Here is a 26,784-nt window from a genome sequence, read left to right on the forward strand (position 1 = left end):
TGGTACTGGGGTGATATTTGGGACTGCACGAGTCCTCCCCAAAGGAAAAATCCAGCTGCACAGCAGATCCCCCTTGTCATTCCCGTTCTGGTGCTAGAGCATGTGTGAAAGGTCCTGGTGTGGTGCTGCATGAGCCTGTTTTTATTCTGTCCCTGGGAATGAGCCCCAGATAAGCTCTGTGAGCTGCTGGGACTTGCACAGAGGAGTTGTTGGGCTGACATTTCCAGCTGCCCACAAACTGAGCTTCGAGAGAGGGGCAGCCTGAGCCAGGATTAAGGGTTGGGGGCAGAGTTCCCCTCCAGATACTGAAAACCCAGCTCTTCCTGCAAACCTGGGGCTGTGTTACCATGGGACCGGCTTTTGTTCTGGCCCTGTGAATGAGCCCCAGATTGGGCCCAGTAAGTTCTGTGAGCTGGGACTTGCACAGAGGAGTTGTTGGGCTGGGCTGACAATTCCAGCTGTCCACAAACTGAGCTCCTCGAGTCAGGGTTAAGGGTTGGGGTCAGAGCTCCCCTCCTGGTACTTAAAGCCCAGCTCTTCCTGCAAACCTGGGGCTCTGTGACCATGGGAAAGGCACTGCACACAGCCAGTCCTGACTGGGAATCTGCCCCTTCCCACTCTGGAATGAGCTGCCTTCCCAGGCAGGTTTCAGCTTGCTTGGGCCGTCAGCTTGGCGGATCTCATTTCTGGTGTTTTCTTCTCCTTTATTGCCTCCTGATCTGCCCCAGGGCTTGAGAGAGCCTGCCTCCTCCTTTAGAGCATTAGCAACCCTGCCAGTTTTCCCCACTTGGATTATTTCATGCACAGGCCCTTCTTTCTCCCACGCTCCCTCCCCATCCACCTTCTCCACCCCACGTCCAGCTGTGGCTCCTGTGGCAGCTGGAGCCTCCAGGAGCTGGCACAGCTCAGGTGCTGCCCCTAGGAGTGACACCCAAAAATGGGGACATGGAGTGAGCCAGAACGGAGGGGACAGGAGGAGAGGAGGTCACAGGACTGTCCACAGGGATGGGCCTTGAAAAGGGGCACTGCAGTGGGGAATGGGGGCTGGCAGATTGGGGAAGCCTGGCTACAGGTGCTGGGAAGAGGAGAAGGGGGGGATGTTGGAATCTGAAATGCAGGGAACTCTCAGAACTTCGGGCCTGCAAGACAAAGCTTAGAACTAAACACAGGATTTGATCTGAGACCTTGGAAAAGGCTTCCAAACTTAGGTGCTAACGTTGGTACTAGCCCACAAAACCTTCATGCTGGCAGAGCAGGGTCCAGCCTCCCTCCCAGGGCTGATCTCCACAGCCCCTGCTGCTGGGAATGGCTAAGCTGATTGCAACAGCCCCGGAGATCTGCATCAAGCCTCTCCTCCCTCCCAGCACACCAGATCAGGCCGCCTGATTGTGTCATTTATTCCCCCATAAACAAAGCAGCCAGAGGAGAAACCCAGCCCAGAAATGAGAAACCTTCCTGGAGACACAGCTGGGCCAGGCAGGAGGAGCAGAGCAGGGGTGAGGCTCCCCAGCCTGACCTCACTCGGGCTGGAGGCACAGCAACATCACTACAGCTGGCAAAGACCCCTGCTGGCTCCATCCTGCCCCACAGCACCCCCAAAAAAGCACCTGGAGGAGAACACAGCCAGCCCTGGAGCTTGAGGGCAGGAGGAGCTGCCCCTTCCAGGCATGTTCCCTGCTGTCCCTTCTTCCCTGCTGCCACTACCAAGAGCTTTCCCTGGGCTGAACGGCAGGCCCGAGGTCCAAACCCCAAATCTGCAGCAGTGGGGCTCAAATCCTGCTGCCTGCTCCCAGGGGTTGTGTTATATCCAACAGCTCTCACGCTGCTGTGGGGATGCAGGACCCCAAGGTTCCTGTGCCTCCCTTCCAGCTGGGGATGTTCTGTGATTCCACCCCTGTCTGCAGCCTGGTTTGGGATGTCCTGTGATTCCATCACTGTTTGCAGCCTGCCTTGGGATGTTCTGAGATTCCATCCCTGTCTGCAGCCTGCCTTGGCTGTTCTGTGATTCCACCACTGTTTGCAGCCTGCCTTGGGATGTTCTGTGATTCCACCACTGTTTGCAGCCTGCCTTGGGATGTTCTGAGATTCCACCCCTGTCTGCAGCCTGCCTTGGGATGTTCTGTGATTCCACCCCTGTCTGCAGCCTGCCTTGGGATGTCCTGTGATTCCACCCCTGTTTGCAGCCTGCCTTGGGATGTTCTGAGATTCCACCCCTGTCTGCAGCCTGGCTGGGTGAGCAGCCTCAGCTGGGACCCCCCAGAGGCACTGCAGGCTGTCCCACTGTCCCCAGCCATTGTGGCCTGCACTGGAGGAGAGGCTGGGCAGTTTCAGCATGCACAGAGCTGGGACACCCTGAGGAGCAGGGGCTGGGCCCCCCTTTGATACCCTGAGTGCACCAGGTCCCCTCTGGCTGTTTTGGGGTGCTCTCCCTCAGCCCAAGGGGAGCTGGAGCTGTCCCTGGAGCTGCTCAGCCTGCCTGGGGTGCCTTGTCCCATGCTGGAGCTGCTCAGGGGTGATTTCCCTCTCTGTGAGGGCAGCCAGCAAAACACTGGCTGTGTCTCAGCTCTGCCTTCCCAGGAGGAAGAGGAAGAGGGAGAGTGACAGGCTCAGAGACAGCACACAGGCACCTGACTCACACTTCCCGTGTGTTTTCCCTTCCTCCCACCCTCCCCAGCACCTCTGGCTCTGCCTTTCTGGCACCCCTGCACACAGCAGCATCGCTCTGCCGTGCCAGGGGGAGCAGCCTGACAAATTCACAGCAGCGAAATTCAGTGTACAGGGAGCCAGGGCTGCGGGAAGGGGAGGCAGGGGGGACCCACTTGGCCCTGTCACACTGCAGAAACACTTCTCTGTCACCCCTGCCTTGAAAGCTCTGCACTTCACACACAGGAGTGCACCACAATAGGAGTTTTCAGCCACAAAACAGCAAAAAGGCCCTACTGTCCTTGCTTGGTGCTGCCAGATGAGGAAGGATCAGGCCAAAGAATGAAGAGATTGTGTGAAAACTCCTCTTGATCCACTCCCTTTGTTTTCTTACAGGGGTGGAAACAGAGCAAAGGATCTTCAGGGAGGCAGAGAAGGAAGGATCAGGCCAAAGCATGAAGATGTTGTCTGAAAACTCCTCTTGATCCACTCCCTTTGTTTTTTTTACAGAGGTGGAAACAGAGCAAAGGATCCTGAAGGAGGCAGAGAAGCCCCTGGCTGCAAGCACAGCCTACAAAACCTCGCCAGGTCACTGAGAAACCTCGGAACCAGTGCTGAAATAGATTTTAAATGGAGTCCCAGGCCTTCCTGCACTGAGGGTGATGAAGAATAAAACGAGCTGAGAGCTTTTCAATGCACACACTGAGGAAAAATGGCTTTTTAATTGATAATGCCAGGAGCTGGAGCCAGGGGATTCATCAGCAATGTTTTGGCACCTCTCAGGACTGCGGGATTCTGCCCACACTTGTGTTAAATGACACATTAACAGGAGCAGGAGTGCAAGAAGAGTGCAAGGACTCCCAGCAGCTCCAAGAACCCCAGAAGCTGCTGCCAGAATTCATCTCTCAGAGTCCACCCATGGAGAGCAGCTCCTGCAGTGCAGGCAGCAGCTCCCAGCCAGCTCCTTTGCCTTGGATTGTCCCTGCAATGCCACAGCTGTCCCAGGGGACAGGGATTCCCTGCAGTGAGCACAGGAATGATGGTCCAGCATCAGCCCAGCCATCCTGCCCTGTCTCATCCCCAGTTTTGGGATGTCCTGGAGCCCTGCCCTTGTGCCCTGCCCATCCTGGCTGTGTGTTCTGCTCTCCTTTCCCCTCAGGAAGCTCTTCCCAGCCTTGCTGTCACAATTCTGTGGCTCCTGGGGCCGTGTGGGAACCCAGGCAAGGAGATGAATCTTGGAGAGACAGTAATTACTTCTGTCAGATTAATAAATTAATAAATCTCCATTTATTCTCCAGATTTAATTTCCAGTCCTTGCATTTTCTCTTCCTGCCATGCAAACACACCACAGAGAGATATGGGAAGGCACAGGAGAAGCAGGAAAGGGGAGTAAGAAGCTCCAAAAAGGGTCACCTTCCCCACTGTGAAGCTGTTAAGCATCTCCAAGCCTCTGAAAGGGCTCCTAAAGTTGCAGAAAGGTGAGAGGAGGAGGAGAAACTCTGCCTGCACAACGAGCAGCCCCCCTTGGTGGAAAAACCCAGCTCCCAGTGCAGACATCATCTTGGCTCTCTGTCTGCACTCGCTGCAAAGCCAGGGAGGAGAAATTCTCAATTCAGGCACTCTGCATACGAAATCTACCTTGGGCTGGATAAATCTGGAAGTGCCTATTTTTTCCCTTGGACACGAGGGAGTCTGGATAATTTGCTCCATTTTTCCCTTTTGTTTCAAAGCAGGGTCTTGCAGGGAACTCAGTGAAACTGAGCCTTTCTCACTGACCTGGACAAGAGGGAGAGCTCTGCTCATCCAGAGACCTCCCCAGCCACTGCTGAAATCTCTTGTAGAGGAGCCTCTGTTGCTTCAAGGAGGTGCTGAGCTGGAGAACCCATTTCAGGAGAGCCTTTTCTCTTCAGAAATGACTTCTGAAGTGCTGCTCCCCTTAGTGGGTCTTAACCAGCACAGCCACAAGGGGAACATCAGCCGAGCCTGTGTTCTTCTCCTTGGCACCACTGTTTGTTTTTTTTTGCCCAAATTTCTGAGCAGAACTTGTCTTTCCCCTTCTCCCTTTGTGAATTCCCCCTCTGAGAAAAGCAACACCAAGGCTGTGGGTCGGATTTCAGGCTCATCACTTAAAGATGATGCCCAGTTTTGGCCCAGTGCTCAGTCCAGCCTGGGTAAAATGATGCTTGGTGCCACCTCCTCCTGCCCTCCTGGAGCAGCCTGAGGCACAGCAGTGCAAAACCCAGTGGGTTTCTTGCAGGGGAGGAGGCACTGCAAGGACCTGCCCCTGTTTCCCAGCTCAGCAGAGCTCAAGTGGAGCGTCCATGTAGAAATAATAGGAAGGGGAGGAAAATTAGGATCCTACTGTGGGCCATCAGGTCTTTTCCATTCCCTTCCCAGTCAAACATCCCTGGATGACCCTGGATTCCCTGCCTTGCTTGCAATTTCTTGCTGGCAAGCACACAGGCAGGAGGATGAGAGGCTTCGTGCAAAAAAATAGGTGGTCAGAGGAGGAATAGGAGCAGAGAAGCCAACAGAATCAACCTCTCCTGCTCAAAGAATTCCTCTCCTGAGCATCCCAGCCAGCAGCACGCTCACCTGTGCAGGTGCAGGGCTAAACCAGCGCTTTTTCTTGCTGTTTTTGGGAAGGCAGAAGGCAAATCCCCAAGGATCGCTGCGCCCCATGGCCACATTCTGGGCACAGAAGGTAAAAAAAAAAAAAAAAGGAAAAAAAAAAAGCCAGAACAAAAGGCAGCAGCAGCGGCTCCCTGCCCCCTCCCTGCAGATGTCCGCTGGCTGCTGCCTAATCCGCCCGGGCAGGCAGGCAGCAGTGTCACCCCGGGGGGGACAGCACTGTCCCCTCCCCGGCGCCCCCCACAAAGGGGGGGTCAGCGGGGCCGGGGGCTGCTCGTCCCCGCTCCGCCGGGAGCAGGAACAAAGCGCCGGGGCCGGGAATTCAGCGCAACCAGCAGCATTTCCATGCTAATGAGCGCTCCCCGCTCCATCCTGCCGCCCGTGGCAAATTGGAGCGAGAATCCAGGCTTGAGAGGATGCAACTTTTATGTCCGATGAGCGTCGCCGGGCTCCAACACCAATCCTATCCCTCGGTTTATTTTTAATTGACTCCTACTAAGCCGGAGTGCATTTTCATCCGTTCCAAATGGAGCAGCTGTTGAAACTGAAAATCAGCAGCAGAAAGTGCGGACGTTTCTATTTTGCGGTGTTCGCTCCATTTCCAAACCTCAGCAGCCCGCCCAGAACAAAGGATGCCTTGGTGCAGAGCATTAACCCCATCCTGGAACCTCCCAATCCCCATCCTCGCAACCCTCACATTCCACTCGGAAAGCCTCGCATTCCATCCTGAAACCTCTGCATTCTCAGCCGGCATCCCTCGTGTCCCCATCCTGCCCTCCTGATGTTCTCATCCTGTACCCCATGATATCCTCATCCTGCACTTCCCACATCCCCATCCAACATCCTCTTATATCCCCATCCTGCACCCCTAACACCCCACTCTGCATCTCTCAAATCCCCATTTTGCAAAATCTGTGTCCCCATCTTGCATCCCCATCCTGCATTCCTCACATCCCCATCCTGCAGCCCTTGATCATCCTGTATCTCTCACATCCCCATCCTGCTACCCCTATATCCCCAAACTGCAATCTTTGCATCCCAATTCCTGCATCCCCAGCCTCTGCATCCTGCATTCCTCATGTCCCCATCCTGTACCACTCACATCCCCATCCTATATCCTCTTATATCTCCATCCAGCACCCACAACACCCCATCCTGCATCTCTCAAATCCCCATTTTGCAAAATCTACATCTCCATCTTGCAATCCTCACATCCCCATTCTGCACCTCTCACATCCCCATCCTACACCCCCAACACCCCATCCTGTGTCTCTCAAATCCCCATTTTGCAAAATTTGTATCCCCATCTTGCATTCCTCACATCCTCATCCTTCATTCCTCACATCCTCATCCTGCACCCCTCAAATCCCCACCCTTCAACCCCTGAATCCCCATCCTTCATTCCTCACATCCTCATCCTGCACCCCTCAAATCCCCATCTTCAACCCCTGAATCCCCATCCTTCATTCCTCACATCCCCACCCTTCAACCCCTGCACCCCCATCTCGCATCCCTTCCATCCTCATCCTTCAAATCTGCATCCCCAGCCTGGATCCTTCACATCCCCATCCTGCAGTGCCAGGTCTCTGGGTTGTGATCCCTCCCTGGATCCTGCACTGAGTGCCACCAGCACGGTGACAATGTGCCACTGCACAGGTGAGCCTGGAGAAGCTGTCCCCAGGCAGGGAGTGCTTCAGTCAGCAGGTCAGCACACTCATCCTGTGCACAGCTGAGCAGCACACAAAGCCCAGCTCCTCAGAACAGCCCTGGCAAGGCTCTGGCCCTGGAGTGGACAGCTGGACCCCAGGAGCTCATCCCAAGGCTGGGATTTAACAGGCAGGATGTTGGGATCAGGCTCCAGGGCTGACAAGCTTTGGTCCTGCTCACAAACAAGCCGTGCCCTCCTCCACAAGGCAGACACCAGCTGGCCAAGCCGTGGCCATCCCAGCGCTCAGTCCCAAGGGATAATAATCCACAGACCTGGCACTACAGAATCCACTGGAGAGCCCTGGGGATTGCCAAATGCCTGCACCAAGCCAGAGCCAACATGGAAATGCTGCAAATGGGAGCATCTGGGATGGAGGCCAGGAGCTGGGACGGGATCCCTCGAGCTGTTGGGGTTGAGCTGTGGGGTCTGGCTGGCTCTGGGGACACCCAGAATTCACTCCCTGCCAAGAGGGGAACAGCCAGCTCCTAGGGCTGTGTGCCAGTGGTTTTGCAGGTAGCCTGGTCACGGAGTCTAGCTGCTGGAGAGGTTTCTGTACGTGGCAAGAATTGCTAATGGGGGAATAAAAGCTCAACTTCCCTCCCTCAGCAGTTTGCAGGTTTCTACAGGAGCAGTTGTCCAGGGCCTGGATCCCGAATCCCAACAAGGCCAGAGGGAAGTTGGATCCTGGTGTAGGAAGGACATCCTTCTCTCCTTGGCTTCCTTGGAGAGCAGAATCCAAGCCCCGAGAAGGAGCAGGAGGAGAGGGAGTGGATCCAGGGAACGCTTTGCTGGCACATGTCAGCAGGGCTTCCTCTGTAAATAACATTTCACACCATGGCATGCTGAGTGCCAGTCACTTCAGGTGCTTTGGCACATATTAGATTTGCTGGGAGCTGAGGTGTTCAGAAAATCTGTCACTGACCAGTGTGCTCCACTCTTAAAATAATTGATTAATTAAAAGCTGACCCTGAGCTTTTTTTCTGAAGGTCTGTCCCTAGCTCTAAACCCCAAAAAGCCATTTTTATCTTTTACCAACCAAACAAATCCAGCTTCAGACCTCTGATTAAATATTAACAACTTAGCACAGACCACAAGCAAGCTCCACAGCTATTTATTGCTCCAAAGGCAGCTGCAGCAAGAAACACAGAACAAAACAAACAAAAACCAGCCAGGAATGAACAGTGTCATCCACATCAACAAGTTTCCTTTGAGTCAGCTCGGAGCCAGGGGGCATTTCAAGCACGTTTCACTGGGCTCAGAGCTTGGGGACCTGGTGCTGTTGGAGCTCTCCCAGCTCCAGGTTCCTCCCAGCTCCCCTTTCTGGAGCTCCATGTGCTGGTGATGGCAGTGGTCCCCACTTTGGACCTCACTGCAAAGCCCCTGTGATGCCTGAAGAGCTCGGTGAGGGTGACCAGTGACTGGCTGGATTTATCAGCCTTTCATCCCCGTTTCCAAGCCCAGTTTGGTGCTGGCAGAGACATTTAGGGACACAGAGATGAGATGAGGGCATACAGGAGGCACTGAGCCCACAAAGGGGTCAATGTTTGTCCCTGTGAGTCACAGCTAGGTGTGGGACACCACTGGAAGCGAGGTGAAAACCCCCAAACTGCCCAGTGTGCCCCCCCTTTGTACACCCCATAGATCCAGCAAGGCTTTTCCCCAGCATCACTCCATCCCCTGGAGCAACAGCACAAAAGGGGATTATTCCCCATTTCGCTCCTAATCCTTCCTGGAAGTCACAAAGCAGCTGTGCCTGTGTTTGGGCTCTGAGCCAGGCTGGGATCCCCCTCCCCACCTGATTTCCCAGGCAGGGCTCAGGTTTCTGACAGGATCAAATAACCCATCACTCAGGGCAAGATATGATCCCCTATTACCAATTCCATGCAAACAGCTCTGCTCTTCCCAGGATTAAAAGCCAATTAAAGAACCGTGCTTTTCAAGGAGAGAGGAGGATGAGAGGAGGGGTTTTTGTTGGTGTCTGGCTGGTAGGAAATATCCCCCATAAGGACTATTGATGCGTTCTTTTCAGATCACATTGATTTTGCTCAGAACCATTTGGGATTCGTGTCTCCAGAGGAAAAAGAGAAACAAAAAGAAGACAACAACAAAATCCCCACAAGCCATGTCCTAAAAAGGAAAAAGAAAGAACTTTTATTTGCAGGAGGATCAATGGTGTTTGCTGAAGTCAGCAATTGGTGTTTTGGGTTTCAAAGCTTTCTCAGGGCGAGGGAGCCTCACTCTCAAGGTGAAGAGCAAGCTCATAAATCTGGGAGAAGCTTCCAGCCCAGAATCTGCTGATTCCCCACTGCAGGGAGGGCAGAGCCAACAGGAAAAGGGCATTTGCTCTGCAAACAAGGAGCAGGATGAGCGCTTGTAAATCGCTGCTCACAAGGGAACAGGTGACATTCAGCCCTGCTGCACTCAGATCTGGGATAAAGGGGAACACAAAGGTGACTTTAAGCCAGCCCTGCACTCACCAGGGCCATGTGAGCACCTGGTTCCTCAGCTCAGCTCCCAGCACATGCCTCAGGTCTGATGCTGGGAAAACAGAGCTTGTCTTCAACGCTTGACCCCGGCCCCAAAGCCTAAAATCATGGAATGGGTTGGAAGGGAACTTAAGGTCAACTTCCCACTCCCCTGCCATGGACAGGGACATTTTCCAGGTTGCTTCAAGCCCTATCCAACCCGAAATGCCTCCCATTGCCTCCTGCCCTGGGAGCAGATGTGTCCAGGGCAGGGGGAAAGCCAGAGATGGGAAAATCTCCAGCTGGGACTGCAGCAGGCCCAGCCAGACTCCAGCACAAAATGCATCCCATCGATCCCACTTCCCTGGATTTAGGAGGAACAAATAAAAAGCCTCATCATCAAACCCCAACCTGCCTCTGCAGCATGTGTCCTCCCCAAGAGGAGCCCTGGCTTTAGGATCACAGGATCATTAGGGTTGGGAAAACCCTCCAAGATCATCGAGGGCAATCTGCCCAAACACCCCCTCATCACTAAACCACACAGCCTGCTCCTGTTGCCCCCCAGCCCCAGTACCACCAGTTTGGAACCAGCTCCTGCCAGCCCTGCTCCTCAGAGCCCCTTCTGGTGCCAGGGGTGTTGAGCTCTTGCCAGTGGGTGTTTAGCACTCCCACCCACCTCAGCAGGCAGGTAGGTGACACCTCAAGGTCCCCTGCAAACCTGAATTATCTTCTGTTTCTATCAGGATGCTAAAGTAGCACAAAAACATGTCTGTCTTTCTGTCAATCTGTCACTTTGCATTCGCTTCACTTTAGTCTGTCAAACATTAGCCCAGATCTCACTGTCAACAAGCAGATATTTATTTGTTGTTTCCTCTTTTGTTTGCTTCTTTTTCCAGGCCATTTCCACTTGAGATGCACCCAGGCAGGCAGAGTCACACGCACACAAACAGCAGGGCACCATTTTCACTCCATTCCAGGCTTTTTTCACTGGAAAGACTGGGAGTAACTCGCTCTGACAAGTGACTCTTTGCATTAAACCAAGCTGCCAGGCTCCTCTTGGCCACACACCTGGGCAAGGTGAGGGGATCTAGGCTGGGCAGAGATGATCTTTAAGGTCCTTCCAACCCAAACCAGGCTGGGATTCCATGGGAATGGCTCCAGGCTCCAGGCAGAGCCCCCTGTCAGAGCATCCTCACTGCTTGTGGCCATGCCAGGGGGGCAAGAGAGCTCCCAGACCTCACCTGAAGAGATCCAGACCTCACCTGCACAGCCCAAACCCTCATCTGCACAACCCCAGCCCTCACCTGAAGAGATCCAGACCTCACCTGAAGAGCTTCAACCGTCACCTGAAGAGATCCTGAGCTCACCTGCACAACCCCAGCCCTCACCTGAAGAGATCCAGACCTCACCTGAAGAGCTTCAACCGTCACCTGAAGAGATCCTGAGCTCACCTGCACAACCCCAGCCCTCACCTGAAGAGATCCAGACCTCACCTGCACAGCCCAAACCCTCACCTGGCCTCTGCCACACACCTGGATGGGACACCCAGCCTGGAGGGGAAGGGAAATGCAGAGAGCAGGAGGAGCCTGGGGACAGCACAGCCCTAAAGGGGGACACAGGGAGGAGCCAGAAGGATCCCCTCCCTCTCCCCTACAGGATTTAAAAAAAAAAAAAAGGAATATTTTCCTGCCTGGATTCTTTTTCCCAGCGTCCCATCTCAAGCCACCCCATCGCCATAGCAACGGGCCTAAGGAACAGATGGGCAAATCCCCCTTGGAGGGGGATGCTCAGGGCCACAGCCCTGGGGACAGGGAGGTCACCACCCCCTGGCACCCTCCCCTCGTCCTCCCGCCCTGGCCAGGCCTCGGTGGCACCTCGGGGTGGCTCTGCAGGGAGAAGGGACAGGGATTGTCCCCTCACAAGGGGCCTGAGATCCACCTGGCTGGGGGAAAATCCGCATTTTCTCAGACATCTGGAGCATGTCCCTGCCTGTCTGCAGCAAGCCTCACCCCTAAAGCAGGGCACTGCACACAGGAGGGCACAGGGGACGGAGCTGCCACCCCTGCAGGGAGTGGGTTGGTGTTTTGGGGGTGTTTTGGGTGGTTTTGGGACATTTTAGGTGTGTTTTTGGGGTATTTTTGGGGATGTTCTCAGGGTGTTTTTGGAGGGTTTTTGGGGGATATTTTAGAGGTGTTTGGGCATGGTTTTTTTGGGGTATGTTTGAGGATGTTTTCAGGGTGGTTTTGGTGTTTTTTTTGGCGATGTCTCGGGGTATTGTGGGATGTTTCTGGGGATGTTTTTGGGGACATTTCAGGGGTGTTTCTGGGGGTGTTTTCGGATTATTTTTGAGAAGGTTTCAGGGATTGTTTGGGGGTGTTTTGGGTCTTTCTAGAGGTGTTTTTGGTGGGTTTTGGGGATATTTTAGGGTTTTTTCAAGGTGTTTTTGGGATGTTTTTGGTGGGGTTTTTTGGGCATGTTTTGGGGGTGTTCTGGGGTGGTTTTGGGTGTTTTCAGGGTGTTTCTGGGGGTGTTTTGAGGTGTTTTTGGTGAGCCTTGCCGGCTTTCTCAGACGGATTCACCCGACCAGACTGGGATGAGGAGCGGGGTGGGTGAATATAAAACTCAGGCACTAATCTCCCTGGGGATTAACCATCCACGTGGGGCCGTGTGTGGGGCTTTGGAGCAGCTGAAGCCTCCTGGAGATCCCAGAGCTCCTCTGCAGTGTCTGGGAGGAGCAGCCAGGCCTGTCCTGGCCACCCGGAGAGAAGAGGGTGCTCTTTCTCCTCATCTTTCACCTCCTCTTTCACCTCATCCTTCACCTCCTCTTTCCTCGCCCTCTTTGCAGCTTGTTGTGCTCAGCCCCAGAACTGAATTAACAGTATATTTTCCTTTTTTTTGGGGGGGAAAACAGCAAGTGTGAAGCTGCACTTCAAAGCCTCCAAAGCTGTCTGGGCCTGCACAGGTGAGGGACTCTGTGGGGAAACACGGGCTGAAGGCAGCAAGAAAAGGAAAAATAAAAAAAAAGAAATGGCTGTTCTTTAGGATCTTTAGCACAGGCTGTCCCAGCTGCTGGAGCCTGTTTTCTCTGGGCTGAAGGCAGCAAGAAACTCTGCTGCAAGAAAAGGAAAAATAAAAAAAAAGAAATGGCTGTTCTTTAGGATCTTTAGCACAGGCTGTCCCAGCTGCTGGAGCCTGTTTTCTCCTGAAAAATCCACAGCAATATTACCACTCCAGAGCCAGTTTTGGAGCTGTTCCCATTATCCCAACCTCCTTGGCTCCACACATGGATCATGGTGGAGTTCTGCAGCCCTGTCCCCATCCCACAGGGCCACGCGTGGGCTTTCCCTGCCCTTGGAGATGCTGGGTTTGGGAAGCAGCATTCCTCAGGGCTCAGAAGGGGCTGAGGAGGGGCAGCAGGATGGGAAATGATGGTGCTGAGGGATCTGAACCCCTCCTGCCTTCCCTTCCCTTCCTTGCCTTTCCCTTCCAGGCTGCTCCCTCCATGTGGCCCTGGGCTTTCCTTGCCCATGGAGCCCTGGGAGATGCTGGGTTTGGGAATCAGCATTCCTCAGGGCTCAGAAGGGGCTGAGGAGGGGCAGCAGGATGGGAAATGATGGTGCTGAGGGGGCTGAACCCCTCCTTCCTTCCCTTTCCTGCCCTGCCTTTCCCTGCCAGGCTGCTCCCTCCCCGCGGCCCTGGCACGCTCTCAGGGGTGCTGGGTGCTGGCCTGGGGGCCCAGCCCGGCCCAACCGGCTCCAGCCCACACCCGTGGGAAGCTCAGAGCCCGTCCTGCCTCTCAGGTGTGGCCCTTGGCCCGCGGGCTCCCGCCCGGAGAGCTCGGCTGCCAGCTTGGGAGGGGAGACTGGGAAGGGCAGCAGAGCCTCCTGGGTGCAGCACCAGCAGCCTTTTTTGGGCCTTTTTTTCCTTCACAGGAGGTTGATATATTTTTTTTTATATTTATATATTTTTATATATTTATATATACATTTTTATATATTTATATATATATATATATATTTAAAAATATATATATATATATAATATATTGTATATAAAAATACATACTGATTTTTTTTCTGCTGGTGTCTGGAATGCTTGCACTAATATATTGTATATAAAAATATATACTGATTTTTTTTTCTGCTGGTGTCTGGAATGCTTGCAAAATTCCGATAATCCCTCATGTCCTTTATGACTTTATCCAAAGTTTACTGTAATCTATGTCCAAAGCTGCAGCGTCAGTGGAAGACCCTCATATTAAACCCTGCAGAAATCAGTTGTCTTCCTGGTACCACCAGCCTGGGTTACTGCTCGTTGTCGCCAGGGTTTTTCTCTGCACAGCCCAGGCTGCCCCACACCCTCCCCCTGCCCCTCTTCCCTTGCCTCTGCTCCCTTTCCCGGATCAGAGCTGCCTCCCCTCCCTGTATTGCAAACATTATTCAGCTCTGAGATAAGAAGCTCTCCAGCAGCACTTTATTAATCCCACAGGAGGCAGAAAGAAGCAGAGTGAAAGGCTTTAGTGTGGCCAGGACAGACTAATGTTCCACAAAACACCTTTGCAGAAGAGAGCCACGTCTTTTTCCCAGGAAGTCTCCTGGGAAGCCTGGCTAATAATTAACAATTATCGAACTTTAAACCCTCCATCTCTCTCTCTCTGTGTCCTGACCAGGATTTTGTAATAACTCCCCCAGTCTGGAACACTCCCAGCCCGGGGTGCTGGGGTGCACTGGGGCTGCAGGGTGAGGAGGAGGAGGAGGATGCAGACAGACTCCGTGGGCAGGCAGGAGGCAGCTGCTGACTCTGCTGCTTCCCTGCTTCTCCACTGAGCTTGGAAGTGAACCTCCCTTCCTTCCTCCAGTGAATCCTGCAGCTCCTTTGGCCTCAGAATGAAGAGATTCTTTGTGGCTCTTCCCAGAGAAGTTTCTCCCAGCCTTGGAATGCCAAAGGCTCCTGCATATGGCTGAAATCATCATCACCCAGGAGAGAGACTCAGAGCTTTTCTAGCACAGAGACACTTGTTTGAACCCATCTGCTGTCTGAGGCAGCCACAGTCAGTGCCAGGCTCACACGGGGACAAACTGGGTGGCTCAGTGGGCCTGGGTTCCATCCCTGCCTGGGGGAAGCACCACAGGGTTTTGGAAGTGCTTGCTCGTGCAACAAAGGGCATTTCTGTTATCTGTGCCCTACCACGGGGCAGCTCAGGTGCCAGGAATCCTGCTGGGAGCCATGTGGGGAGCTTTTGGGAAAAGCAAAACTGGCTGCAGGGGTCTGGAGGCTCCCACTGCTGTCATGGCAGGACACCAGGACTGTCACCTACGGCCATGACATGACACCGTGAATGTCACCTACAGCCATGGCAGGACACCATGGCTGTCACCTACGGCCATGGCAGGACAAGGACACCATGACTTTCACTTATTGCCATGGCAGGACACCATGGCTGTCACCTACGGCCATGGCAGGACAAGGACACCATGACTGTCACCTATTGCCATGGCGGGACACCATGACTGTCATCTAGGGCCATGGCAGGACAAGGACACCATGACTGTCACCCACTGCCATGGCAGGACATCCTCCCTGCCTCAGCACCCACAGCAGACCCAAGGACAGGGCAGACTGTGAACCCTGCCAGCCATTCCTGGTGCACTGTCCACAGCCAGGCTGTGGGTGGGAAGGAGAAGGAAGTGCTGAGGTGTCCAGCCCACACCTCTCACCCTCCTGCAACCCCTGTCCTGGAAACCAGAGGTGACCTGAACACAAAACCAGCAGAGCAAGAAATCAAGAGAGCTCTGAATTCAAGCAGGCAGGGAAGCCAGTGGGCCGTGTTCACCCAATTCCATGATGTCAGCCCCACATCCCACACCCAGAGCAGCCAGAAACTGAGCCCAGTGATTGCCCTGACAGAATATTTGTACTGGGATCCATGCAAAAACGTTTCCTGCCTTCCAAACTCCCTGGGCAAGGAGCTGCCTGCTTCTGGCTGCCGTGAAAAAATGACCAAATAAAGCAGAGTCACCTTTCCCTGAGCTCTGCGAATGTCTCCTGCCTGCATCGGGGAGGATCAGGTGTGCAAGGCACCCTGCAGCCACGGGGCAACGTGAGCAGGGCAGAGAGGGACAGCTCCCAGCAGCTCCTGACAAGGAAAGGCGCACAGAGGTGAAGTGAGCTGGCCAAGGATGTTCCAGGGAGCTCGTGGCAAAGCCAGGAAACGCTGCCAGCCCTTCTGAGCTCAGCCTGCCTTTGCCATCACCTCCAGGCCATTCTTTCCCTGTAAGTAAAAGCTGATTCATGCCTGGTAGGAGTCGGTGTGAGGCAGCAGATATTCCCATTTCCACTGAGGTACTGTAAGGTACTCCACGGGCACGGCAGCATTTGAAATGTCAAGAACACAAAAGAATATATGTACTTAAGGAGAATGATTTGAGCCTTTTATTTCCAAAGTGAGTTTAGAGGCAGTGAAAGGTCTCAGATCAATACCTGCAAAACTGCAAATTGGAGTGCTCCCCTTTGCCACAGAGAGGGTACAGCTGAGACAGCATCTGCACAAACAGCCTGCCCACAGCCCTGCCAGCCTGCCTGCCTCAGCTCTGACCTTCAGGACTTGCCTTCAAGTGGGAGAGGAAAACTCCCCCTTCCCTGGCAGCCCTGGGCTTTTGTTCCCTGGATGTTGATTTATTTAATTTGGGTACATTCTGTCTAGGGAAGAAGCTGAGTCTTGATAAACTCACTCCACATGCACACCGAGAAGACTGCTTCATCCTGCAGGTACAGACAAACCCCAAGGGGGGTTGGCAGCACAGATTTTGAGGTAAATCCAGAAGAAAGCTCAAGTACCAGGCTGTGGCATTTTGGAAGGCGAAATGCAGTCGCCTGCTCAAGTGCCCCATTACAAACAGGCTTTTCTTCCCCAGCCTGCCCCACAGCTGTCCCTGTGCTCAGCCCCAGGGACACCTGGAAAGGTTTTCCCATCCCAAGGTGGGATCAATACAGCTGTCAGGCTCTGGCCACACTCCCCCTGCTAATTGGAATTACAACAGGCAGGCTGCAGCTTTCACTCCATCTCTCTGTCGCTTGTCATAATGTAATCAAAATCTCTCTCTCTCTTTATCACCGAGCGTGACAGGAGCAGAGGCAGCCACAGGACTACAGATTCCTCCAGATCTCACTGGGGCTGGGGAGCTTTGCCACAGGGCTGGGAAAAGAGCCCCTCACTGCCAAAACTCCAGCTTTGGGATGAGGATAACAGGAGAGGTGGCCTGAACCCCCCAAGGGAGGAAGGGATGGGGGTGTGGGCAGGGGGTGCAGCCCCAGATGTGATCAGGAACAGCCCCAGGTTGGTTGGGAAGGAGCCTCCCTCCTCTTCCTCGCTGCCTGCTGCCATCCCAGGCTCCTGCCTCACCTCAGCCACAGGTTCCCAGTGGCTGCCAGAGCCAGAAGTGAGCAGGGATCACTGGAGGAGGCAGCCTGGCACTGAGCAGGACTCAGAGGCAAAGCCCTGTGCTCACACAGGAGCCCCTGCACGCCTCCTCCCCCCTGCTCTGAGGGCTTGGCCAATTTACAGACCCTGGGTGATCCATCCTGGGCAAATGGTGCAGCATCTGTGATTTGTTGGCCATTATCAACCAGCAGAAATGCAGGGCTGAATTACCCAGAGGAGGGAGGGATCAGCAGCCTGGACGTACCCAGCTCCCCTGAGAGTGCCCATAAACAAAACTTAAATAATTAGAGTGCTTGGGTGGAGATGCAGCCTCTAAGTATTCTTAGGCTTGCGCAAATATAGGAAATAAATTCTTGGAAGGTGCCAGGCTGGATGGGGCAGAGGGAGGCTCATTTTCCAGATCACTTGAGAGCAGCCGTTATAAATCTCAGTGAAAGATGCACCTCCCCAGGCTGGTGATATTTTTAAACTCCGGGAGAAGGAGAGAGGGGGGGGGAGAGAAAAAACACATTTTAGTATTTACACCACAGGCGAAATGGGTATTTAAAAATCAGGGTACATTTTCCAAAGTCTGTTCCTGCCACGCCAACAAATAAAGAATTTTCTTTCTATAGTGTGCTAGCTGGCAATATTAGCCCCAGAGAATTCACTGCTACTGCCATCATTCTGTTGTGAGCTGAGAAATCAAACTCCCAGAAGGACTGGGGGAGTCAGGGGATAAAGGTTCTTTCACTGGCAAATTGCTACTCCAGCTCCAAAGTGAATCAGCAGCAAATGCAAGTCCCTGGAATGCTGAGGGGTGACTCCTGCCCTGTCCCTGTCCCTGTCCCTGTCCCTGTCTCTGTCCCTGTCCCTGTCCCTGTCCCTGTCCCTGTCCCTGCCTGCTCAGTGTCTGGGGTGATGTCCCAGGGGAGTGTCCCAGCCCTGGTGAGGCCCCCTGAGCTCTGGAGCTGGGAATCCATGGATCAACACGGGCAGGATGGTCAGGCCAGTTTCCTTCCTGATCCTTCCTCGAGCTGCAGTTGGGCAGTGCTGGCGTGGGCACACTGAGCTGGTTTTTGGGTGGACATCCAGGAAACCTCATCAAGAGCTGACTGATCAGGGGCTGAATGAGGCTGCAGGTGACAGAATGTGAGAGCTCCCAGCCTGGCTGTCCTGGAGAACCCCAGATAAAGCTGCCAGGGCACTGCCTTTCCCTGCAGCCTTCCTTTTCCTCAGTCCTGCTCCTCATTCCCTCCTTGGGCACAGAGAACATTCCCCCCTTTACAAGCTCTGCTCTGTCCAAGCCTTTCTCCCTCCCTGCCCAGGACTGCTGCCATCCTCCACAGGATCCCATCCAGCTCCTATCAAAGGGATTCACAGCACACCCATCAGGCATCCCAGCAGCCAGCAAAACCCCAAAGAAGCCTCCAGGGAAGATCAGAGCACTGCAATCACTCCCTGGGAGAGGAGATCCCCACAAAACCTCCCCCACTTTCCCTGGGTTCTCACTGAATCTGAGCTCGAGGTAAATTTGGCAAAGCTCAGCCCCATCACTGGTTACAAAACTCACACACAGAGAGCTCCTGGCCTCTCAGACAGCACCCAGATTTTGAGGGGCTGAGCTGGAGGAAAGAGATCCACGACTGGAGGAGGGAGATCCATCCTTTCCCCTCAGCACCCTGCACACCAAAATCAACTCAGCATTCCCAAGTCAAAGATCCAGCACTCCATCGAGGCTGGCAGAGCCAAGAGGGGTCCTGTATCCAATGGAAACTGGCAGCTGATATGAATTACAGCATGGCAGGGATGCTGCTATGCAACACATCCCTGATCCTCAGCGGCCATAAATGGGCACAGCCCCAGTTCTGCCCCATATCAGAGATGTCCCTTCCTCCAGACCACCCCTCTTGGTGCAGGTGACCAGGGGAAGAGCCCAAAGAGGCCCAGCAATGAGCAGCTTGTGCAGTTGTGCACCATCAAATCCGCTGCTGCCTCCTGTTCCAGCCCTTAGGACAACATTGTCTTGGCTAAGTGAGGAGACAGGCAAGAAAAAGGAAATACAACCCCTCCAGAATGGGGGAGATCTTCTTCTTGTGTGTTCTTACAGCCCCTAAACTCATCTGGATTATCCATCCCTAACATTTCCTCTAGTTTTAGTACCCCCACGTTAGGAAGGCCATCAGCACTGGTGGGAACAAGATTCTGGGTTGCCTCCAAGGGGTTTCTGCTGATTGTGTAGCCCAAGAAAAGGCAGAGTAAAGCCCCTTGGATGCCTCTTCCTAAGGACAATGTAGCCAGAGCTTGATGCAGGTAATTCTCCAGTGCGAAGTGTCCTCCTGACTGCAGGCTTTGTAAGGTCATTTCCAGGAGAGTTTCAAGGCAAGGGGAACCTCCATCAGGGCCGTGGGTTTGGGTGAGTTATGACTCCACAGAACTGATAACTCAGAGCTGATAACTGGCACCAGGCTCGAGCTGAGCAGGCTCACACTGGGCTGCCCAAGGACAGGGCAGGGTTCATCCCTCCCTTGCTGCTCTCTCCTGCCCTGAGCTCCTCACAGGGCAGCAAAACCACCCCACGTCAGGCTGCTCTGCACAGAAATCAGGAACGGAGAGAGGTAGAAACTCTGACCTCTCTCCTCCCCTGGGTCTGTGACTTCTGCCCGTCAGGGATCATTTGTAACCCTTGGCATTGCCAGGGCACTCAGCACAACAGCCTCTAATTACAGCCCTCTGCTCTTGAGTCACACCAACCTCTTGTACCCATCAGCATCAGACCCTGAGCCCACAGCCAGAGCTCTGCCCCCAGACTGTGCCCTTGGGCTGTGAAAATGGTCAGTGGAAAGCTGCTCCAGCAGCATTTCCCTCAGTCCAGAGGGTGTCCTGCCAGGGAATAAGAAATGAAACCTGGTTTTGCCACATGTGGGAACCTCCGAGCAGAGAGCAGCCACCAGGTGAAATCCCTGCACCCACATGACACAGCTGCACTGCAGCAGCCTCACTGCCTGGAGCCACACAGAGCTCGGGGCTGGCTCTGCTCTCAGGTGGCCACACATTCCATTCCATGGCCAGCACTCCATTGCAGCCCCCGGGGTCCCTCACAGACAGCCCTTGGTGCTGGGATGGCTCTAGGAAGGCTGGATGTCAGCCCTGGACCCTCCATCACTGCTGGCTGTGCCTCCTGGTGCCCCTCTCAGGGGGAGGGAGGGATGGACCTTCCACAAGAGAAGCAAAACCTCACAAGCAGCCTGATGACAGAGAACTGCTGGGAAGAGAGGTGGAGGCTGAGTCCTCCTGCCTAAGCAGGCTTGGGAGTACCTGCTGTCTCTCAGCCAGGTGGTCCATCTGGTGCCTGCCTCTGCTCCGAGGCAGGGATGTGATTTGCAGGTCCTGGACCACATCTGGAGCATCCCTGCATGGTTGGGAGCAGATGGAAGCACTTTGCTGTTTCCTGCAGCTAGAAAGGCAAATAGGCTGGGATGGAGGACAGAAAACTCCTTCATTGTGCTGTAATTCCCAGGGAGGAGAATCACACAGCTCCTGCCTCTGCTGGGCTCTTCTCCCTGCACTCCTGGAGGCTGAAATGCTGTCCACCAGCCCCCAGCTGGTCTGGCTCAGGGCCAGGGAGGGCAGGCCTGCAGCAGAGAGAGGAGAGTTGGGTGGATAAGGCTTAGAAATGCTTCTATCTTGCATCACACCCAGCAATGTCGGGGCAGGATTAGAAACCTCCTGCAGGGACTGCTTTGTGGTGGGGGAATGGAGAAGAGATGGTTCATCAGGTTGGGTCAGTTCCTCCCACCCATCCCCAGCACCCCAAAGCTGCTGACATGACAAGAGCACGCTGGCCAGTGCCTCCCTGAGCTGGGGACAGCAAGGGACAGGAGCTGTGTCCCCTTCTCATGGCCAGGAGCTGCTCTTTGTGTGCCCTGGCACTGCACAGAGATGGAACTGCCACAGCTCTGCTGCCAGTCTGTGGGAAGGGCTGCAAGCAGTGCCCAGGCAGGACAAACCCTCAGTGGAGAGCAGGAGCTGGGCTCCCCACGTGTCCACAAGGAGGGAGGGACGCAGCACAGGGCACAGTAACACGTGCTGCGAATTTCACTTCCCATTTCCCCGTGTGACAGAGAAGGGATTCTAAACCCAGAATGGAGACAGAGGGGAACCTCTCCTTCCTTCCTCCCTCTGGGGTTCCCCTTGAAAACCCCGGGTGTGTGCTGGGATGTGCCTCAATCCAGCCTGGACTAATCTGCACTGGGAGAAGCCCGGCAAAACCTGGGAGAACATCCATGGCTTAACAGCAGCCAGGAGGAAACGTGTATGAACCTCCCATTCCTTAAACAAACCTTCACCTGGAAGGCTGCTGTGGGTTCAGAGCTGGGAAAGCTCCGTGCTGGGCTGGCTGAGCTCTGGTAATTAACACAATTAACACAGAGAGGTGTCTCCAGTGCAAAGTGGGTCCCTGCTCCAGTGGCTGGCGGCACCAGCTCACCCTTCAGCAGAGCTGCCCTGATTTAATCTGACGTTATTTGAAAAAGCAAGATCTCCAGGGGCTGTGAGACTGGAGTACCTTTCTTTGTCCCTCCCTCATTTGTTTCTGCTTTTTTGCACTGATAAGCCAGCCTGGCCTGTGAAAGGGACAGAGCAAGAGCCATCAGCACCTCGGGCAAGGATGTTGCAACACTCAACCCTTTCTTGGCAGCCCTGGGGACTGTGGCCATCCTGAGCTCTGACCAACTCACCCCTGCAGCTCTCACACACAGCCCAGCTCCAGCTCTTCCCAAAATGTTTGGCTTGGAGCAATCTAGTCTGGTGGAAGGTGTCCCTGCCCAAGGCAGGGGGTTGGAAGGAGATGACCTTTAAGGTGCCTTCCAATCCAAATCGTTGTGGATTCTGGGATTAAAACCCCTTTTTCCTGCAGTGCTTACCCCATCCCTGTCTTCTGTGTGACTCCCCAGGTGGGAAGAGGTGGGAAAAGGCCACTTGCTGCTGTCCCCCCAGGCTGTCCCCAACCTGAGTGGCACTAGCAGAGGGCACGAGTGGCAGCCAGGCCTGGGAAGCAGGTCATGGACAACCGGCTCTTCTGGTTCCTTCCATGATTCAGCCGAGGTGTGAGCCCTGCTCAAAGGAGCCCTGTGGTGCCTCCCTTTAAGCTTGGCTTTTGTGGCTGGTCCAGCTGCAGCCCAGAGCAGGGGTGATGCAAGGAGAGATGTGCCAGCATCTCCTCAGCCACCAGCTCGTTCCAAGCACTGGAAGTGCTGCTGGAATCTCCCTGGGAGTGGGCTGGGAGCTCCTGCCTGACCAACGCTGCTGGTTCAGGGGGCAAACAGCATCCCTGCCATGGGGCAGACACCCCCTGCTCGTGGGCTGAGCTGCCTCTGCCCCAGCCTGGCGCCTCACCCACGCTGACACACTCAGCAGCTCCTCCATTCACACAGGGTAGAACCCGACAGGTCGGTTTAAGTGAGGTTTAAAGAGAAAAAAATCAGCCAAAGACATGCTTTGGCTTCCTGAAATAGCCTGATGCTGCTGTTTGTGAGTTTTGGGAGGAGGCAGGTGGCGGGGGAAGAAAAAATAACAGCCAAGAACTCAATCCAAATGCTGAAGGAGACTCTGGGCAGCTTTTTTTTTTTCATTTTGGAAGCTACTTTGGGATATTAAAGCAGCTCTAAAAGTACAAGATGGAGCAGATCCTGCAGTGACATGCTCTGGCTCTTCCCAGCGCTCCAGAGAGCTGTTGTACCTCCCCGAAATGAACCCTCCCTCCAGCTGCAGCCGAGTTTGACCTCAGCCCTGCAGGTCACCACGGCTCAGCCAATGCTCCTTTCAAGCACCGTGATGGAAAAAGCCCGTGTCAAAGCAGCCCCAGCCACCTCTGCAGCTCTCCCCTGTGGAGCACCTCAAAGCACTTGGCAGAAAGTGTTCCCAGGCCGCTCTGGGAGATCAGGAGGTAGCCCAGCAATAGCAGAGAGGAATTTGGAGGCCCAGATGTGCAGAGGCAGGACCAGGCACGGATGATGCCTCTGCTCTGTGTGGCTGCATCTCAAGCTGCAGGAGCTCCACGGTGGGGATAAACAGACAGATTGTCAAGGCTTGTAAAGCATAAATTGAACTGCAAGCGTTCCTAACCTCTGCAGATCAGCTGCCTGGGATCTCTCCTCCCCTTCCCCCACGGCTTTCTGTAACCCCTGTTGATATCAATATCTTGAATGGAGCGTGAGTTGATACCTGGTTCCAAATGGATGGGCATGCAAGGCTGCAGGAACCGTGAATTGAATCCGTTCTGGACGATTGAACCGCTCACATTAAAGATAATTTGTAAAGCAGATTTTTATACGAGACTCCTTACAGCTTTTACAGTGACGGAACTTTTATTTCCTTATCAGAGCAAAGAAAAAAAGCTAACATTTATCTGAAGGGGGAGGTGGGTGAGAACAGAATGAAATGGCATTGATCAGCTGGACATGGAAGGTTTTCCAGAGAGCAGGCACTGCTCTGATCCTTCTCAGGTGTTGGGTACAAAACCACATTTTCCAACAAGTCCACAGCTACTAATTCATTGTAGTAAAGAATCCTGAGTTTCCTCCCCTTGTTAAGCAAGCTTGTCTGTATTCAAAGTTGAAATACAGCTTTATATGTTTATAGATATAATTTTGGCAAAATGCAGTGTGAACTCAAGGAAGTATGTGGGGTCTGGTAAAGACTCTCTGCTTTGTGCAGCAGTGTCTGGGTCCATGCACAGCACCCAAATGAAGGAAATAAATGAATAAATATTTAATATCCAGGATCAGACACTCCTGCAGCTGTGGTGCATCCACCACTAAACTGGTCGGGCCGAGAGTCTCGCCCACACAGGCTGCAGGGCACCGCTGCTCAGGGCCAGGGTTTGGGCAGGATGATCCTCCTGGAGGGAGGATGATCCTCCTGGAACACTGCGGAGCTGGCTGTACCCTGGCCTTGGCAAGGCACCACGAGATGCACCACTGGCTTATCCTGGCAGAGCTGTCAGCGGGACAGTGCAAGACAAACTGCCACGCTACTGCAGTGGCAGGAGACGAGCCCGCCTGGCTGCTGGCAGCACAGCCCTGAGAACAGCCAAAAATAGGAGGAAAAAGTCACTCTTGGCAGGACAAGGTGAGATGCCAGGCTGTGTCAGGGTCACTGCGTGTCTCCTTGGTGAAAGCAATTCCCAGGGGAGCACAAAGTCCTTTGGGTTTAGGCAGCACAGCCACCACAGCATTGCTGCCCCTCCAGTACCTTCGCCCCGGGCTGTGGGGAGCGGGTCCTGCACGGGGCTGCCGGGAGGGAGGATGAGGAGGGAAAGCCGGGAGAAGAACGGCATGGAAAGTTCTGAGACTCCTTGTGAGGAGCCAGAGCTCAGGCAGGCACCTGCCTGCGAGCACAGAGGAGCGCGGGGAGCCCCAGGCTGTCCCTTCCATCACCCCTTTTTGCAATGCACAGCAGATCCCTTTGTCCTGGGAACACCGAGGTGCACCCAGCCCTGCTTTCTCATCGCCCTGTTAACCTTTTCCCTCTCACAGCCTCGCTGGTTTCTGGATCACCACCCCCTCCCATTCCATCTCCGTCCTCATCCATTTTAAGCAGACCAAGCTGAGATCTGTTGATCTCCCACGTCCCGATGTTATCACATCCCCGTCTTTGCCAGGGTCTGATGGCCCACACCTCGCTCACTGCGGCCACATCTCCGAGTCCCAGCCCAGCCAGCCCGGCCGCTCCTCTGGGACGCTGCCCCAGCCCCAAAACCGGAGGAGTGGGCGCAATTCCACCCTGCTTTCACCGCAACTTCTCTCCAGCTGCGGATGCCAGCGCTGCTGCGGGCACGGGCTGGACCCGCTCCTGTGCCCGCTGCCAGCGCTCCAGCCCCAGCCACCCAAGAGGCAAAACACCGGCTCTGTTTGCATCTCTCAGCTCATTCACAAGCTGTGAACGCAGACTGCCGATCCCCTTTCCATGGCTCCGGCTCCCGGAAAGCCCTCCAGGATGGCATTAACCCGTTCTGCGCTGGAGCAGAATAAATGAGTCCCCGCAGGGCACTGGCCGAAGTGGGTCACTCGCCCGCTGGCCAGCGCTGTGCTGAGCCCGGGGCAGGTCCCAGCCCAGCGAAGGGACACTCGGACTGCTCTGCCACCGCCCGGGTGGCTCCAGCGAGCTGGAGAGCAGCCGATGCGCGTCTTTGCCCATCTCCTCCGTTCCAGAGACGGATCAGAACCCAAGGGATGGATCGGAACCAAAGGGATGAATAAGATGCCATCAGGCAGCCAAGCTCCAAGGCAGCGAAAGGAAGCGCTGAAAGCTGGGAGCGGTCCAGCCCCTCCGCAAAAGAGCCCGTGGGAAGTGTGCGCGGAGGGGAGCTGGGATTTTTGGGATGCTGGAGAGCCGAAACCCTCCGTCTCTCCTCCCGAAACATCTGCGCTCCGTGCCCAGCCTCGTGGCTGCCTTTCCGGGGAAGCCTGGCTGCTGCGCCTCGCTAGACGCTGCTCGATCCAAAAAGCAAACAAACGGCCTCGGCTCGCCGGGCTCCGGAGCCCGCTGCCTGCAGCTGCTTCCAAAACAAACGAGCGTGCTGTTCCGAGCCGAGCCGGCGCTGAACCCGGCCCCGGCTCTCTCCCACCCTCGCACAGATGCTCCCACACCTGCTCCAGACCCGGGCGCGCACCCCAAAACGCCGATCCCAGCCTTCCCCGCCGCTCCGCAGCACTCCCCGCACCCCCTGTCCCCCACGGGCACCCCGCAAACCCCGCCGGGGCTGCGTCCAGCGGAGCCCAGCGCCCTCCGGGGACCGGCTCACCTGGTAGGAGCGCGGCTGCCAGGATGCAAACTCCGATAGTCCAGCACGATGCACGGCAACTTGTCTGCAGCCGTGAAGCCATGAGAGTTCCTTAAGAGCGATGGGCAGGGGTCGGTCTGGCAGCGCCGCGGGGCCCCCCACCCTCCCAGCCCCCGGTGATGCTCAGGTCTGCTTGAAAAAAAAAATTAAAATTCAAAAAAAATAAAAATAAAAGATCGTAGGTGGGTGAGGACAAAGAGAGGGCGGGAGGGCTCCGGGGGGAGCTCCGCACATCCGCGGGGCCCCTCTGGGCGGGCGCGGGGCGCTCCGGCCGCGGGGCAGAGCGGGCTCTTCCTTCCGCAGAGCCCGGGCGAGTGACGAGGAGAAGGAAGGGGGGGGTGGAAAACGCGATTTAAAAAAAAAAAAAAAAAAAAAATTTTTTTTTTGGGAGGAAAAAAAAAAATCACCCCAAAGAAACCCCAAACAAAAAAGCGAGGGGGGAGGCAAAACAAATAAAGAGCGGCGAGGCAGAGCCCTCGGCGGGCTGCGGCGGTGCCGTGGCTCCGGCGGAGGGGCTCGGCAGCCCCCGCCCGCTGCCCGCCCTGCGCTGGGGCCCCGGCGGCGCTCACGGTGCCCGGGTGCGGTGCCCGGTGCGGGGCTCGGCGGCCGCGCTCGCACTCACGCACACACTGGCGGGAGGAGCCTGGCCCGTGATGTCAGCGCTCGGCGGAAGGAGGGCGCAGCGTTAACCCTTCGCCCGGCGGCTCCCGGGGATGCGCGGCGAGGGCGGGACGGGTGGCCGGGCTGGCCGCCCGCCCCTCCGGATGTTGGCAGCTGGCGGCAGCTGGGCTTTGTTCGCCGTGTCCGGCCGCGCCGCGCCTCGCCGTGGGCTGGCGGAGGTGCTGCTGCCTCGCCACGCGGGGCTTGGGCACTCGAGGCTGTTCCCGAATTCCCTCGGCACGCCGGAGCGCCCGGGTCGCCGCTCTGGCGGTGCCCGGCGCCCACCGGGGGCCCCGACTGAGCGCATTTTTCACCCCGCGCGGTGAGGGTGGGATACGTGGAAGCGAAGCCGGCGATCCGGAACGCCGGGGATGTGGACACCACAGCGTTTTCCTGGGGCCTGCTGCGGGAA

General features: G+C 55.2%; 1 protein-coding gene across 2 annotated transcripts in view; it reads right to left on the reverse strand.

Annotated features, from left to right (window-relative positions):
• NECTIN1 (nectin cell adhesion molecule 1) overlaps positions 1 to 26,274 on the reverse strand; it is a 94,069-nt gene extending 67,795 nt beyond the window's left edge. Inside the window, exon 1 of one of the 2 annotated variants that reach the window (XM_039722009.1) lies at positions 25,674 to 26,274. In XM_039722009.1, coding sequence (XP_039577943.1) covers positions 25,674 to 25,755 — 82 coding nt within the window. In that variant the 5' untranslated portion in view covers positions 25,756 to 26,274. The remainder of the gene's footprint in view (positions 1 to 25,673) is intronic. The other variant, XM_039722010.1, reaches the window with a different exon arrangement.
• Positions 26,275 to 26,784: the final 510 nt, after the last annotated feature.

Source organism: Passer montanus, unplaced genomic scaffold (genome assembly GCF_014805655.1).
Source record: "Passer montanus isolate IOZ18808 unplaced genomic scaffold, ASM1480565v1 scaffold47, whole genome shotgun sequence".
In the NCBI taxonomy this organism is placed as follows: Eukaryota; Metazoa; Chordata; class Aves; order Passeriformes; family Passeridae; genus Passer; species Passer montanus.